This window comes from Caretta caretta, chromosome 2 (genome assembly GCF_965140235.1).
Source record: "Caretta caretta isolate rCarCar2 chromosome 2, rCarCar1.hap1, whole genome shotgun sequence".
Taxonomy (NCBI): domain Eukaryota; kingdom Metazoa; phylum Chordata; order Testudines; family Cheloniidae; genus Caretta; species Caretta caretta.
This window is the reverse complement of record NC_134207.1, coordinates 235,061,366-235,074,294: the sequence shown is the minus strand read 5'-3', so window position 1 is coordinate 235,074,294 and position 12,929 is coordinate 235,061,366. Positions and strand designations below refer to the sequence as shown.

Here is a 12,929-nt window from a genome sequence, read left to right as displayed (position 1 = left end):
GGGAACCCCCAACTAAAATGTATCTAAACTAACTATGAACTATTAGAACTAACTAATACTAAGTTGTCAAACTATTTACAGGTACAACAAGAAAAGTCCACTAGGAGATCGCTTGCTGTAGCAAGAGAAGAGCTGTTCCAACGACCGTCACTGGCGGTAAGACAGAAGTGCGGAGGTGGTGGGTAGGCAGGGACCCTATATACACTGCCATGAAGGCGCGACTCCAGGGAGCGCCACAGCTGACCCGATGGGTACTGCTGAGGGGAAACCTTCCAATGACTGTGCATGTGGCACACACGCACACACACCTACTTGGAATCGACATGAGCAAGCACTCAAAGAAGAACCACTGATTTAGCACACTTGTGGACACTATAGTAATAACAGTGTTCTCTACTTATAGATCATTATACCTATTATAGTAGAGATAGGCCTGAAATAAAAGCCCAAATCCAAACTTTGAGAAGTATGAATTTGGCTGCTCTCTCTGTGACAGGCTGAACCTAAATCTTGAACCCAAACAGCTCCACACCCATCACCATACTCTGTGTGTCCCTAGCCTCTGTTTGCCAGAAGCTGGGAGTGGATGACAGGAGATGGATCTCTCGATGATTGTCTGTTCCGTTCATTCCCTCTGACACACCTGACATTGGCCACTGTCAGAAGACAGGATAGTGGGCTAAATGGATCACGGGTCTGACCCAGCACAGCTATTCTTATGTTCTTAATATTCCTAACCCTGGAGAAGTTTAGATCTGCATCCAAATTCAAACTTTCTCGTAAAGAGAAACACTACATAAAAGCTACAGAAAGATAATGTGCTGCAGACTCAGAACATCACACTCCTTCATAGTGATAAACATTTTTTTTTACCTGTCTTGCATACATGTTGGGAACTGGCAATACACTTCTTCCGTAGGAAGCCCTAGAGTTCAAAGCTAGACTTTCATACTAAATTTGCCTCCTTAATGTGTTCCTTTAAATATGTGCAAAACCAAAAACACACAATCAATGCAGTTTTTAAATCTTTAGCTGATTTTGAGCAAGCCAGCATTCCTAAAGTGTCTCCAACGTCAGAACATCAGAGCTGCAGCTACACATGTTGAGATCTATTGGACAACGCAAATTTTCCATGTGTAACTTAATTACAAAAACTCCCAACCTCAATAACTTTGTGATGATGCTTTCTGAAAACTCAGGGAGAAATCCTACCACCAGATGCACTGAGATTTGTTGGAAAGAAGTGGTAAAAATGAGTATTTTGTTTGTAATAAAGAAATGTGCCTATCCCAAATGCATCAATGGTTCAAAAGGTTTTTGTAGGCTGTGCACCCACATCAGTGGATCTCCAGTAAGAGGAATAATCTGGCATTTTTAATCCATCACACTCCAAATACAGATATTATATTTCTGAACTTGTTGAAATGGAAGTGCCAGGCAAAAAGACGTTCTGTATTTCTGGTTGAATAGGGGCCATCTCAGATGTCTGAGTATTAGGCATAAGCATGGCTACGTATATACCCCTCACACACAAACCCCCTAATGTAAGGGTCACAATAGCAGCTGTGAGCACTTCCTTGAGGATACAATACAGGCCTTTTCTACATTTGCTGTGGCATGTAGGGCACGTGTAGCTACATGCCACAGTGAAAAGCAGGCTGCGTTCACACTTGCCACTGTGGTGTGTAACTACATGCAGCAGTGAAAGCTCTGGCAGCAGGGAAAAGCTCCGGTAGTAAAGACTCCGGCAGCTCCCCACCTGTTGCCTCTCCCAGGCCAGAGCCTTTCCTTGCTTACAGAACCTTTCACTGCAGTGGGGAAAGGCTGTGGCTGCAGGCAGACAGTGAGAGACTACACTGCCAAAAACAGAAGTACAGACATGGGAGGCACTGCTTGGGCATGTAGAGAGCTGTGTTTCATACACACCCTAGGGTTCAGGCACGTAGGGCACTCTACTCACCTAAGCTGTCCCTCACTGTCTACACTGTTATTTATACCGATGCTATCCAGGTGTGCGGCATCTGTACTCTACACACTGCCATGAGTGTAGATCTACCTTAACGTGTACAACACAAAACACAACAGAAAGTTCATTAATTTTGTAATCCTGCTCTACATCTCATGCAAAACCTATCCATGCTCCGCACCTGAGTTCTTAAGAGATATCTAAAGATTCATCTATTAGCATGAAGAGACTCAGAAACACCAAACCAAAGTGTTTTATCATTATTTGTTATATATGAAGACTTCAAGAAGGAACCAAAAGACATGGTGCTATGTTAGCCTTTTTTTAGCCTTTAGCACTGCATGTAAGAGAAGAACACTGAATTCCTAAAATTATCCAAAATGTAACAGTTTTTCCCACACATAACTGAAAAGAAACAAATGCAAACTAATTGTTACCTTTGCCATGTCTAGGTTATGTTATTAATACATATGTTACATGACACATTCTTTTCATGGCATCGACAGACATGTAACATACTACAAAACACTGCAGTCCCTACTGCTTTCTTTTGGTGCACAATTTACATTGATTAAGAATCCAGCAAACTAATTTGGATAAAATAACCCCCCCACCCCCCACCCCCGCCTGAAACTGACCAAACTGAACTCTAACCCTTTCTGAAGCTCTGGAATGTCTGCATTACAGAGCCCCTTCTCAAATCTCCTCCTAAATGTACTTCCCTTGCACTTCTTACCTGGTGGCAGGTCACCTTGGGGGAAGGCAAGAGAAGGGACTGTGAAATACTACAATGCACACTGGGGCATTTTAGCTCCAGGTGCATGTGAAGATCACAGTATCAGAAGCAGCGGAATCCAACAGCAAGTTTCTGGATCCTGCTACTACTAAGTAGCAGAATGGGCAGGCTTTCCACACCTTAGAAAATACATATGGAATGAGAGGGCATTGAGGAAAGTGTCAGTTTAACAACCATCCTCCCAGAAAACTTTCTAATGGGTAAAGGATCATCTGATTGTCCCTAGAAGACTGCATGGGTTGTAGGCAGGAGGAGGATAAATGTATCACCCCTTAAAAAGGGGTAGGTGAGAGAGAATGTTCTGAGGATGCCAGAGGTACGAATATGATAAGCCTATCATGCTCTTGAAGAGGAGACCTTTTACTTGAAAAATTAGTGGGTTGCTGGACCTTCCTCTTTAAGAAGGTCTGCTATCATGGTGGATGGAGGGAGGACGAATGGGATGTGTTGTATGACTGGATAAAGGCTTTGTGGGGACTGGGATAGTGCTCAAAAGGCTTGAAAATCTGAACTGGGTGCTTATCTGAATTAAACCCAAATTCAAAATTTTCTGAGATTCATCCATCACTACAGGAAATATAATTTAATGGAGAAAACTTACAGGAAAAATTAATTTAACTTAATTTTTGGCCTACAAGTGGTATGTCCATGATAATCCATCATGATAATCTTTTGGATTAATTGTTGTGACCTGGATCTTCCAGTTTCAGGAGCTAGTCCAGACTTACTTCGGCTTTCTACCATCACATGAATATCAGTATATTTTGCATGGATAGTATGGTAAAAGCATGTTATTTCTTTTTGCAATTCAGGAACACATTTTAGTGAACGTTTTGTTCTCCATACACACAAAGGTGCGTGAATACACACACCCGAACGATATGGATGGACTATGAGTTACCCATTGCTCACATATTCGCTATGATCTGGCAGAATGTCAAACAGTACTAATGACCACATTGGAGTTTTGTTTATTATATGCTTTTTCCGAGTATGCTACATATTCACAGATATTACTGACTTTTAATACTGTGAAATACCAAAATATATTTTCAATTGCCATTTATACCCAAACATATTATGTTTATTTTATACAAACACAGGAGCATATACGTTTCACTGAAATCTGCATGAGAAACACAATACAACATGCATGTGTATTGGAAGTGTTCAAAAAGCTACCATGATTGGTGTTCTATAAATACTTATAAGAGATAAATTTAGATTAGATATCTGTCATGCCACCTGAATGTTTGTACAGAGTGGAATACCCTACATAAAAATTCATCAGGAAACTGTTTGCATTAGGTTTCAGACAAAATACAGTGCAATGGTAATTGTACAAATGCACCACAGCTGACCTTACATGAAAACCATGCTCGTAATTTCTTGGCTTCATTCCAAAATCAACCCACCTTGTTCCACACAAAGTAAATTCATCTCATGACAATCTACTGTAGATCTGTGTGTTCTAAAATAGGAATCGAAAAAAAACTGTAATCTCAGTACTGCTTCTATAAAATGAAGTGTTTCTCTGCTTCTGCTGTTGGAGTATAGAGAATTTAAAAGGTAGCTGATAGTATTTATCCTTCCCTAGGGAAGGATCACACTCCATATCACACTGCTTAGTGTGTCACAAAATGTGACATCAATATACACTCTGCTTTAGCTCTTAAATAAAAATCTCTCCAAAGAGAAAGTTAAACATAAAAATCCCCAAAGTATCAGGCAAGCCTTCAAAAGTCACATGCACAAGAAGCACACTTTTTATTCCCTCTACTTCTAGTTATAAAAAGCAGCAATGAGGGACGTGTTTAAATGTAACTCCATCTTTGACTGATTCTGTTACTTACCCTTCATCTGTCTGCTGTCTGTTGAACAAGCCAGGCACAGCTCAGATTTCTGGCTTTCATTTTCCTCCATTGTCCCTGCCTACTTCACAAGCTTTCCTTGAAAACTTTTAAACTGCAGGTTTAAAAACTACCAGAAGCAGCCTCCAGGAGAAAAGAAAGAAAACTAGCCTTCTCTACAGTACAAAGTTCATTTAAAAAATGAAGTGCATTCCAGAAGTACAAGTATCCGTTATGGAATGGTGGGCAGTACTTTCAGAGGCTGCTGCTTTTGCTGCTGTTGCTGCTGGAATAGTCCCTGAACACTTCTCAGTGAGGGCCCCAACAGGTGATGGTCTTTTCTGCGGGAAGGACTCTAGCCGGCTTGTTTTCCACTGCTCCCAACTACAGATATACTGCAGCCAAGTAGTATTATGAAAGGGAACATTTCAAACAAGATTATAGGCCTGAATCTCAGCTGGAATCTGAATCCTTAGCTTTCTAAATCTCTGTCATGGGACAAAGCCATTCCACAGAATATTTTTTAAACACATAACCACTGAGCCCACAAACATCCTGATAAATGCTCCGGTGTCTTTTTTTAATGTGCCGTTTAAAAGTAATTCATTATGTAAAAACTGAGGGATTTTTATCTGTGGAATACTTTCAAGCTGCTCAGGAACCAAGCAGAATGTAATTAAGACATATAAATCCTACATTAGTGAAACCAATAGAACTGAGTGTAAACCACAGAGAGCAATATATAAGATGGAAATCTGGCTTAGATAGAATTTGAAGAGGAAAGTCAAAGATATACAAATAAATATCAAGTGATTATTTTTCAGTAGTTCAGAAATTAGAAGTCTGTATGAGATACAGTAGACACACTGTGTCATGAGGCAGTTATTGAGGAAGATAAAGATGTTGCATCAGTCTCCACCACAGTTAATTTTTGGGAGCATACCAAACCTGAACCTACTCTTTTAAGGTAATAAAACAGAGGTGTTGTCAGATATTGAGATGTGAAAAGACAAGGTGCTGGAACAAACTGATAAATTAAGGCACAAGCAGTCAACAGGATCAGATGGGAAATCTGTCCAAGAGTTCTGAAGGAATTTAAGAATGAATGGGGGGCTGAGGTGCTAATGAAATACAATCTCTCAAACTCAGATACTGTCCTGGAAAAACAGAGGCTAGTTAATGTTGGAGATATCTAGGACTGATTTCTAGACACCTCATCTCAGAAAGTTTAGAGAAGAAATTGAGGTGGTTCTGAGATGGGTGATGAAAATTATGAGAGATATGGAAAAACTTCTTCATGAAAATAGATTGAAAAGACTGGGCCTATTCAGTTCACAGAGGAGACAAATAAAAGGATGGGATAAAGATATGCAAAAGAATTAATAGAACACAGAAGGTCAATCAGGGGGTCCAGTCTACTGTCTTTTGAGGAGGTATAAAGGCAAAGCCCATAAAATAAATGGGAAAACTCCCATTGATTTCAATAGGCTTTAAGTCGATGAAATGGAAAGACAAAAATGTAATAATAATAAAAAAGGAATTCTTAAATAAAAACCCTGGGGAACATTGCCACAATACATCATTGAGACCAACAGTTTCACAGGATTGAGAAAAGGACTGAACACTGATATGGATAGAGTGACCAGACGTCTCATTTTTAAAGGGACAGTCTTGTATTTAAGCCCTCCTGCAGGTGTTCTGACTTTTTCTTAAATATGGGCAAATTGTCCCGTATTTTCCGTCTCCCCCCAGTCAGTACTGGTGGGTCCTGCTGCTGGCCGGATCCCTGCTCGCCAGCCACCCGCCCACCAGCGGTGAATGGAGGGCTCCAGTGGCTGACAATGGGGGTGGGTGGGTGGGCAAAGCTGGGGTGGGGCGAAGATGCAGCATGCGGGGCTGGCCACTCCCCCAGTGATCTGTCAGCACAGCCCCAATACGTGCCGGCTCTCAGCCAGCAGGGCCCCGTCCCCGTCCCGTTTCTGGCCCGCACTGGCTGCGCGCTCTGAGCTGTGGTGGCTGGTGAGTGTGGGCAGGTGCCAGGCGGCGGCCGGTTACGTGTTGCCTCTGCTGCCCACCCATCAGCCCTTTACGTGCTCCCCCTCTCACTGTCCTCTCCCTGCTTTGCCCCTTCATCCCCCAGAGCCCCACTGCTCCTCCATATCCCCCCTGGTGGGACGCATGCCACTCTCAGCATTGTGTGAAGAACCAGCCGCTGGTCAGAGCACTCAGCTCACCAACAGCCTGGCTAGCAGGCCCCTTCCTTCCTGCACTGCCTCTGGCTGGGCCACCACCCCGGGAAAGCCCAATACCCTCTGGCCTGGGGTGCTGGCCAGGAGAAGCCAAGTCCTGAATGAGCCAAAACCCTGCACAGCACTGGCATGGGGAAGCTTCTCCACTCCTCAACTAAGCTCTGGAGTGGGAGGGGGGAAGCAATTTCCAACCTATTCACACCCCAAATGTGCATGCTCCACAGCAGCAGGGGCTTAACACCCTCTTCATCCCACCCCAACCCCCGGGTCCTGCCCCCAGGGAGCACGGGGCTACTCTGTCCTCCAGACACCCTCCCCTGCTGAGCCACCTCTCTGTCTGGGTTTGCTGAAGGCCCTGCAGTCAGGTGCCCTGGGCCTTGGTGCACCATGCTGCCTTAGGGCTTAACCCCTTCCTGCCTGCATTGTAGCCAGAGGCGGCTGGCTTATGTTGGTGGCCAGCAGCAGCCTGGAGGTGTTAGCTGCTCAGAACCATAGAGCTAAGGGTAGCCTAGAATTCCTCCTTACCTGTATGGGGTTAAGAAGCTCAAATAACCTGGTTGGCACCTGACCAAAAGGACCAATGGGGAAAGAAGATACTTTCAAATCTGGGTTGGGGGGAAGGCTTTGTTTATGTGTTCCCTGGGGAAGCAGAGAAGCATCAGGTCAGAAAACTCCTTCTCCTAAAATCATCCTAAAATGAGTCTCAATATTGCAAAAAGAGTAAGTAAATAAGGCAAGGCATGTTAGATTATCTTTTGTTTTTAGATTGTGAATTTTCCCTGTGCTAAGAGGGAGGTTTATCCCTGTTTTTTTGTAACTTTGAAGTTTTGCCTAGAGGGGAATCCTCTGTTTTGAATCTGATTACCCTGTAAAGTTACCTTCCATCCTGATTTTACAGGGGTGCTTCTTTTGCTTTTTTTTCTTTATAATGAAGTTCTGTTTTTTAAGAATCTGGTTTACCTATTTGTTTGGAAGATTATTCTCAAGCCTCCTCAGGAAAGGGGGTGTAGGGCTTGGGGGGATATTTTAGGGAAACAGGAATTCCAAGTGGTTCTTCTCCTGAATCTTCGTCTAACTCACTTGATGGTGGCAGCAGTACCCATCCAAGGACAAGGAAGGATTTGTGCCTTGGGGAAGTTTTTAACCTAAGCTGGTAGAAATAAGCTTAGGGGTCTTTCATGTGAGTCCCCACATCTGTACCCTAGAGTTCAGAGTGGGGAGGGAACCCTGAAGCTGCCTTTCAACACTGTGTGGGCAGGAAGGGACAAGCTGCTTCCAGCCACACTGGACTTGTGGCGGGAAGAGATGAGTTCTGCAAAGACACGGGCCATGTCATCCCTTCTCTCCCTCCTCTTCCCCTGCGCCTGGAAGTAGCTCTGGGCAGAAATCTGGGAAGCGTGGGGGGGGGAGGGGGGGAATGTGACCCTGCGTGCCCTCCCCTGCCAAGTGTTGCCTCGGGAAGATGTGGCGCCAGATACCAGGAGAGGTGGCTCCATCCTGGGGGCCCAGTCAGGCATGGAGGGAGGAGCGCCAGGCAGGGAGGATCGGGTTGGTCGGTCACCCCCTGTGTGAGAAAGGTGTACATGAGTGTGTGTTTGTGTCACCTCTCTCTGTGTGAACCCTAAAGCCTTAAAGATAAGAAGGTAAATAAAAAGAATCAAACTACGCAGTACTTCTTTTTAACAGGGGCTCAGACAACTTGATGTTAATTTGAACATTTGCACTGCAAAGTTCTGATGGATTGTCATTGAACTCACTTGAATATGAATAATTTTACCAGGTGTCCCATATTCAGCATAGGAAAATGTGGTCACCCTAGATATGGATAACTAGAAAACCAACCCACAGTTACATTAGACGGGCAAGTTCTTCCTGAATAGCCCACTTCAGGATCTGTTGCACCTTCCTCTAGGCAGCTACTACTAGTCCCTGTCAGAGAACAATGGAATAGATGGATCACTGCTCTGATTCAGATTAAAAATGTTTGTTTCTACTGTGTGAACAGGGTAAACGTCAGTCATGTATGGAAAACGAATTGTCCCATTCCTACTGAAAAACAGAGAATCCTGTTCCCAAACCCAACAGATCTTGGGCACCTGGCCGAATTACAGGCTGATCTACACTGGCCCTGCATCCCTCTGCATCCCCTCCTATCACCCACTGGGAGATGAATTTTTAAAGTATCTCTCACAGGACAGCTTCCTCTGGAACGCCCTCTTAAAGGTGATTCCTTACTGTATGTAGATTTCCCAGACAGGACACATAGACCCAACTAGAGAACCTTCTGCAAAGTCTGAGGAAGGTGATGTGAAGGAGACTGACATCTCTACATCCCTCAAACCAGAAGAGATTTGCTTCTGGAGGTTCTCTTCTGTATGTGTATCTGGGTGAAATGGTTGAGCTCTCAATTTGGATTTTTGTACACTGAAAATTTTTAATTTTTTGAAACAGAAATTAAAAGAACACAACTTCTCCACTCCCCGTATCCAATGGTCCCAATCATAGTAAGAGAAACTCCAAATCCTTTGAGTCCATTACTATTAACAACTGAAAAATAATCAAAACCACTGTTCTTTATATGCTCTGGATTAGATCAGACACACATATTCTCTTATTAAAACTACCTACAAATATTTATTTTGTTCCTTACCAATAATTTTTACTCAGTCTTGGAAACTGGCAAAGTTCCCAGAAACTCAAAGTGGCACACAAAATGTCCATAAAGAAAAGATGGGGAAAGCAATCTAAATGTTTGTGCTGCTATTTAAGATTTCCAACATAGCATACTAATTACTCTGAATAAAATTATTCTATAGCAGCCCAGCAATTTAAAGAAAACATTTAGTGGGATGTACAGTATATCTACTGTAGTATTTTTATTGACTCCAAGTTATACTCCGCCTACTCTGATTTTTGCGTAAGTTAGGCCCAAAAGTTATGGCTGTCCTAAGTAACTGTGTTTTTAAATCACATATTGAGGGTACACCTTCTGTACACAAGGAGAAGATAACAGAAGTCCAAAAGAGGCAGATAATGTGGGCAAGAGGGAAGAATTAATCAAAGCAGGCAAGTTCCACACACAGAGAATGGAAAACTTTAAGAGCATTGATCTAAACTTCAAGTTAGCAAGATGAATCTTCCAGCAAGTTAAATTGGCCCCTTGACAACATTAATATGCAGAGTTGGACCTACACAGCAAATAAGCCAAGGTCTCACTGACTTTGCAGCAGCATTACCTGGCAATCTACATATAAGGATGAGCTGTTTTGTTTTGTTTTTAAACAATCCTGCCATGTTCTAGGTACAAACAACAGACTTTCCTTCAGCTTTGGAGATGCATGTAGTCTTGTTCTAATTTTCTTTTAAACAAATATATACATTGTAATCAATACCATAAAGTTCAGCTCCACAATTTTTGAATGCATCCCCACAAAGTCATTGTCATAAATATAAAGGGAAGGCTAACCACCTTTAAATCCCTCCTGGCCAGAGGAAAAAACCCTTTCACCTGTAAAGGGTTAAGAACCTAAAGATAACCTGGCTGGCACCTGACCAAAATGACCAATGAGGAGACAAGATGCTTTCAAAGCTGGAGGGAGGAGGGGGAAACGAAGGGTTCTCTCTGTCCATGTGTTGCCTTTGCCGGGACCAGAGCAGGAAGGCAGGTCAGAACTCCTGTAAAGGGTTAATAAGCAATCTAGTTAGATATGAGTTAGATTCTGTTTTGTTTAAATGGCTGATAAAATAAGTTGTGCTGAATGGAATGTATATTCCGGTTTTTGTGTCTTTTTATAACTTAAGGTTTTGCCTAGAGGGGATTCTCTATGTTTTGAATCTGATTACCCTGTAAGGTATTTACCATCCTGATTTTACAGAGGCGATTCTTTTACTTTTTCTTCAATTAAAATTATTCTTCTAAGAACCTGATTGCTTTTTCATTGTTCTTAAGATCCAAGGGTTTGGGTCTGTGTTCACCTGTGCAAATTGGTGAGGATTTTTATCAAGCCTTCCCCAGGAAAGGGGGTGTAGGGCTTGGGGGGATTTGAGGGGGAAAGACGTTTCCAAGTGGGCTCTTTCCCGGTTATATTTTGTTAGACGCTTGGTGGTGGCAGCAATAAAGTCCAGGGACAAAAGGTAAAATAGTTTGTATCTTGGGGAAGTTTTAGCTTAAGCTGGTAAAAATAAGCTTAGGGGGTTTTTCATGCAGGTCCCCTCATCTGTACCCTAGAGTTCAGAGTGGGGAAGGAACCTTGACGTCTTCCTCCTCAGAACCCCAGTGCAGTGAAACGCTACAGGAACTTTTTCCAGCCAATATCTGCTTTTTGGGATCAGTCCTCAAAACTCAATTACCACAGAGAAGCTTGTAATACTAAGAATAACCTTCACCATTTGTTCTTTTGTCTGCATATTTACACTGATTTCTTCACATTGGCATGTAACAATTTCAATGTTACACCTACGAGTCACCTCTCAGCATGCAGCTTATAAAATATCAAAACCAGCAGCATAAAGACCATTACCATGGACTGCACAGATTGTTATACACAATGAGCCGCTCTCAAACAAATAAATTCCTGTGCAAAATGTTCTTTACTGAGCACAATGTAAAATGCAGAGCACAAATTAATACATTCATCATTTCCACATGTAGGCAAAACAAGGTACCCTTCACTCGTATTTGAAATTTTCATTTATGTAACACTCAGCCAAGCCAGTATCCATCTCTGTGTTCTTGTTCGCTAATATTCTACAGCAAATATAGATGCTCCATGTGGAAGCAGAGTTTCGGGCACTGTGTCAGAAATAAAACCTGCAGCCCTGCAAACTTCTGATGATATTAGGAGGATACCAAGGTAGCTGGAGAAGATGTAGAATTGGCAATTTTTATAGAGCTGTTCCAGAAAGCTGACCAGACAGAGACCACTTGGCTGAGGTTAGTGGTGTCTGGACTAGACCCACGGGAATTTGGTGGTTTTGGGGCACAGGGATTTATGCATCTCTTTTTGAGTTTTAATTCACATGCGTTTCCAGCACCAGAGTTTTGTTTTGAGTCTGGATTGAGTCACAAATTCAAACTCATTCTAAACTGCCAAGCTTTTGCCTTTCAAACTAAAACAATGTGAAGCCTGCAGCTTTCAAATGACTTCCATCCAAAGCCCTAAATTACCTATGTCTACACTACAGTCTATGTCAGCAAAACTGTTGTCAAGGGGAATATTCCACCCCTTGAGCAACATAAGTTACACCGACATAAGCACTTGTGTGCACAGCGCTATGACGGCGGGAGAGCTTCTCCCACCGACACAGCTTCTGCCGCTCGCAGAGGTATTTTTTTTTATGCTGACGGGACAGCTCTCTCCCATAGAATGTCTTCACCAGACGTGCCGCAGTGGAACATTGCAGCAGCCACTGCAGCACTACACATATAGACATGGCCTTAGTTGTGCTTAAAATTCCACCCAATTCTGCCAAAAATCTAAGAAAAGGATACATTTGATTTTTCCTGGATTTCAAAGAATAAGATGTGGATAACATGTAAAATCTGAACATGCAATGATAAATTTTCAGGTTAGCAGGTGTGGTAAACTTTTAATATAGCATGTGTGGCATTAAACACACCATTCCTGTTAAATGTGTATCTGCTATTATTAAGCCTCCAAATACAATAGCATGCTGAAAATGTACCCCTCAAACTGTTAAGTACAAACCATGTGTTATCTACGAGTAAAGAGAGCTATGAGATAAAACCATAATGGCAGATAATGATTTTGTGGTCATGTTTAAACATTTTTGACGTATCCAATTACTATTTTTGATAGTCAAGTATTGGGGGTAGCTGTGTTAGTCTGTATCCACAAAAACAACAAGGAGTTCGGTGGCACCTTAAAGACTAACAGATTTATTTGGGCATAAGCTTTCGTGGGTAAAAAACCCACTTCTTCAGAGTTTTGATAGTGTAACTTAAATAAACTCCCCACTAGGATGATCACTAATCATAGACAAAATAATCCTGATTCATCAGTTCACATCATGCAAACAAACTTTGTTTATCTATAGGACCTACAATA

The 12,929-nt window shown here is 42.4% G+C and overlaps 1 protein-coding gene across 13 annotated transcripts in view; it reads right to left on the bottom strand.

Annotated features, from left to right (window-relative positions):
- Positions 1-12,929, bottom strand: part of KIAA1217 (KIAA1217 ortholog) — a 531,293-nt gene that overhangs the window by 256,346 nt on the left and 262,018 nt on the right. The window contains exon 1 of one of the 13 annotated variants that reach the window (XM_048837872.2): positions 4,616-4,903. The exons of the other annotated variants lie outside the window; for them this stretch is intronic. Coding sequence (XP_048693829.2) covers positions 4,616-4,685 — 70 coding nt within the window. The 5' untranslated portion in view covers positions 4,686-4,903. Of the gene's footprint in view, positions 1-4,615; positions 4,904-12,929 lie in introns of those variants that run through there. 13 annotated transcript variants of the gene reach the window in all.